The sequence below is a fragment of the Neopelma chrysocephalum genome, unplaced genomic scaffold (genome assembly GCF_003984885.1).
Source record: "Neopelma chrysocephalum unplaced genomic scaffold, ASM398488v2 Primary Assembly neopelma1_96946, whole genome shotgun sequence".
Lineage (NCBI taxonomy): Eukaryota > Metazoa > Chordata > Aves > Passeriformes > Pipridae > Neopelma > Neopelma chrysocephalum.
The window spans coordinates 2,660-6,476 of NW_020925589.1; the positions used below are offsets into that span (position 1 = coordinate 2,660).

Sequence of the window (3,817 nt, forward strand, 5' to 3'; positions counted from 1 at the left end):
AAAATGGAGGGAAATGTGAGGGGAAAAGGGTGGGAAATGTGAGGGGAAAATGGCGGGAAACGTGAGGGGAAAAGGGCGGGAAAGGTGAGGGAAAAAGGGTGGGAAACGTGAGGGAAAAAGGGTGGGAAACGTGAGGGAAAAAGGGTGGGAAACTTGAGGGGAAAATGGTGGGAAACGTGAGAGGGAAGGCCGGGGGTCCCCCAGCCATCTGGTCCACGACGCTCCCCACAAAAAAACACACCGAATTCCAACTTTTAAAATTTTTTATTGATTTTTTTTTCCCATGAAAAATACAAAGAGTCGAGTCCAGGGGTGGGGGCCGGGGGGGGTCCCGGTCCCCTCCGGGGGGTCCCGCGGTGCCACAGGGGGGGTTCCCCGGGCACGTTTTGTCCCCTCGTTGGGCCCCCCCCAAAAATCGGCCGGGGCTGAGGTGGGGACCCCCTTATTGCTACTGAATTGGGGGTCCCCCCGTTCTCCCCCCGAATTCCAGGGCTGGATCCCCGGGAAAGGGGGTGGGGGTCAGAGTTTGGGGGGTGACGGCGGATCTGGACACGGGGGGGTCCCTCCTAAATATTTATATTAATAATAATTAAAACTACAAGAAGCTTCACACAGGCACGACACAAAAAAAAATACAAGAGCCAGGAAGGGGCTTGAGGGGGGGGTCCCAGGGGAAAAAGAGGGTCCTGGGAGGGTCCCAGGATTGGGGGAAAAGCAGGGAAGAATTGGAAATAAATCGGAAATAAACCACTGAAAAGCGAGAAATTATCCCGGCGGCGAAGGGAAAATAAATAAGAACCGCAATAATAATAATAACAACAACAACAACGATAATTAATAATAATAATTAATAATAAGAAGAATAATTAAGAATAATTAAGAATAATAACAATTATAATGAGGACAGGAGACTCGGGGTTGGGGGTTTGGGGTGGGGGGGGAAGTTCCGCCTGTTTTTTGGCTCCAAGTGGCCAAACCCCAGCGAGCGGAGGAATTTGGGGCAAAAAATGCCCATTTTGGGGTATTTGGGGAAGGCGGGGGGGGGGGGGGGGGGAAGCGTGACAAGACCCCCCCCCCCAGCCAAAATTTTGGGGGTTCCAGAGGGAATCCCTGAAGTTTTAGTTCCATTGACCCCCCAAAACACGCCGTGACCCCGCTGGGGGGTTAAAAGCTGCTTCCAAGGAACTTGGGGGGCACAAACCAGGATCCCACCCCCTCTGGAAAGGCGATTTTGGGGATTTTTTCAGGATATTTTTAATATTCTGTTATAAAAATAGATGGATTTGGGTCTGTGGCTCCCAAGGAGTCGCCACTCCTCGCGTCGGCGGCGATTCCTCGTTACCTGATAACGGGTGTCTAATTAAACATGGGATTAATCCTCATCTTTTTGTTCTTTCTCCCCAGAAATTCCTCCCCCTCCCCAGAAAAATTAAGGAAAAACATGGAAAGGAGGAGAGAGCGAGCAGAGACCTCCCCCCTGCCCCCCCCCAGCCCCGTGGAGTCCTGGAGCGGAGGGAAGGGGGGGGGCACAGCCCCCACTCGGCACCTGGACACACCTGGATCAGGTGAGGGGGGGGCACCGCTCCAGGTGGTCCGGCCACCGCCGGAGTGGTGGGGTTGGGGTACCCAGGGGGGGTCCCAGGTGTGTCTGCAGCGTCCTGGGGGGGTCTCCAGGCTTTCCAGGGCCTCCCCCCCCACCGAGTGTCCTGGAACACCTGGAGGAGCCCTGGGGACAGGTGAGGGTGCCCAGGCCGTGCCTCAGGTGTGCCCTCGGTGCCCTCAGACCCCGAGGCCTCCGGGGTGTCCTCGGTGCTCACGGGGGGGGAGATTCCCGAGCTCTCCGGGTGGGTTTCTCCACCCTGCAGACCCAGGGTGCCCTCGGTGCCCATGGAGGGGGTGCCCAAGGTCCCCGAGACCTTCCGTTGGGTTTCTCTGGGGTCTCTGGGGTGTCCTTGGTGCTCACGGGGGGTCCCCAAGGTCTCCAGGTCTCCAGCTGAGTTTTCCCACGGTCTCCGTGGCGCTCATGGGAGACCCCTGAAAGTCCCCGAGGTCTTCAGTTGGGTTTCTCCATGGTGTCCATGGGAGATCCCTGAAGGTCCCCCAAGATCCTCGAGGTCTCCAGTTGGGTTTCTCTATGGTCTCCAGGGTGTCCTTGGTGCTCACAGGGGGTCCCCAAGGTCTCCGAGGTCTCCAGTTGGGTTTCTCCACGATCTCCACGGTGCCCACGGGTAATCCTTGAAGGTCCATAAAGATCCTCGAGGTCTCCAGTTGGGTTTCTCCACAGTCTCCATGGGTGCTCATGGGTGATCCCTGAAGGTCCCCAAAGGTCCTCGAAGTCTCCAGTTGGGTTTGTCCATGGTGCTCATGGGAGATCCCTGAAGGTCTCTGAGGTCTCCAGTTGGGTCTCCACAGTGCCCACGGGTGATCCCTGAAGGTCCCCAAAGATCCTCGAAGTCTCCAGTTGGGTTTCTCCACAGTGCCCATGGGAGATCCCTGAAGGTCTCCCAAGATCTTCAAGGTCTCCAGTTGGGTTTCTTCACGGTGCCCATGGTGCCCACGGGAGATCCCTGAAGGTCCTCAAGGTCTCCAGTTGGGTTTCTCCACGGTGCCCATGGAGGATATGGGGGTCCCACAACCCGCCGGCGGCCCCAGGCCACCCCGCGCCCGGCCGGTGGCCCCCGGCGTGGCCGCCCCTCAGGCCTTGTGCTGCTTGGTGGTCTTGAAGGAGACCTGGAGCACGCGGTCGCCCAGGCGGTACCCGTTGAGGCTGGCGATGGCCAGCGCCGCCTCCTCGTAGTTGGTCATGGTGACGAAGCCGAAGCCTTTGCACTTGTTGGTGGCGAAGTCCCGGATGACCTTGACGTTGGTGACGGCCCCGAAGGGCCCGAAGAGCTGCCACAGGACGCTCTCGTCCGCCTCCGGCGCCAGGTTGTAGACGAAGATGCACCACCCGGGGCCGGGGGTCCCCAGGCCCACCCCGGCCAGCGCCGGCACCGCCTCGATGGCCAGCGGGGAGAACCTGGGCAGCAGCGACAACGGGCTGGCCTGGGGTCAGCGGGGGGGTCCCCTACACCCCCCCCAGGCTGTGGGGGGGGGTTTAGGGGGGTTTGGGGGGGTTTGGGGGGGTTTGGAGGGGTTTAGGGGCGGGGGGAGGTGTTACCTTTTCACCCCGTACGCCACGTTCAGCAAATTGTCCAGGCTGGAGGGGGCGAGAGGCTGTTGGGGAGGGGTGTCCCTGGTGCCAGGGGTGTCCCACCCCCTCGGCCCCCCCAGGAACCCCTGGGTCTCTGTTCCCAGGTCTGTCCCAACCCCCAGGACCCCCCAGGATCCCGGGATCCCCTGGCACTCACCAGCAGTGCCCATTCCCAGGGGGACCTCACCACTCCAGCCCCCATTCCCATGGGTATCCCACCGTCCAGGATCCCTCAGGGGGATATCCCATGGATATCCCACCCTCCCAGCCACCCCGAGACCCCCAGGACCCCCATTTCCAGGAATATCCCATCCCTTCCTGGACCTCCAGGACTCCAGTTCCCAGGGATATCCCAGCCCTTCCCAGACCCCCAGGATCCCCCAGGACCCCTCCCAGGACCCCAATTCAGAGGGATATCCCACCTCTTCCTGGACCCCCAGGACCCCAGTTCCCAGGGATATCCCACCCTCTCACCCCCCCAGCCCACTCAGGAACCCCAGGACCCCCATTCCCAGGGATATCCCAGCCCTTCCCAGACCCCCAGGATCCCCCAGGACCCCTCCCAGGACCCCCAGAACCCCCATTCCCAGGGATATCCCAGCCCTTCCCGGACCTCCAGGACCC

At 60.3% G+C, this 3,817-nt stretch overlaps 2 protein-coding genes across 2 annotated transcripts; both read right to left on the bottom strand.

The window, feature by feature from the left end:
- Positions 1 to 281: 281 nt before the first annotated feature.
- On the bottom strand, positions 282 to 2,574 carry LOC113960956 (translation initiation factor IF-2-like). The gene is made up of 4 exons (XM_027670921.1): positions 2,524 to 2,574; positions 2,147 to 2,386; positions 1,535 to 1,845; positions 282 to 1,503 (listed from the first exon to the last, which is right to left on the bottom strand). The coding sequence occupies exons 1-4, from the start codon at positions 2,547 to 2,549 to the stop codon at positions 1,430 to 1,432; spliced, it is 651 nt and encodes a 216-aa protein (XP_027526722.1). The 5' UTR covers positions 2,550 to 2,574; the 3' UTR covers positions 282 to 1,429.
- An 88-nt stretch (positions 2,575 to 2,662) lies between these two features.
- On the bottom strand, positions 2,663 to 3,363 carry LOC113960955 (ELAV-like protein 2). The gene is made up of 2 exons (XM_027670919.1): positions 3,161 to 3,363; positions 2,663 to 3,019 (listed from the first exon to the last, which is right to left on the bottom strand). The coding sequence occupies exons 1-2, from the start codon at positions 3,361 to 3,363 to the stop codon at positions 2,695 to 2,697; spliced, it is 528 nt and encodes a 175-aa protein (XP_027526720.1). The 3' UTR covers positions 2,663 to 2,694.
- Between the last annotated feature and the right edge of the window lie 454 nt (positions 3,364 to 3,817).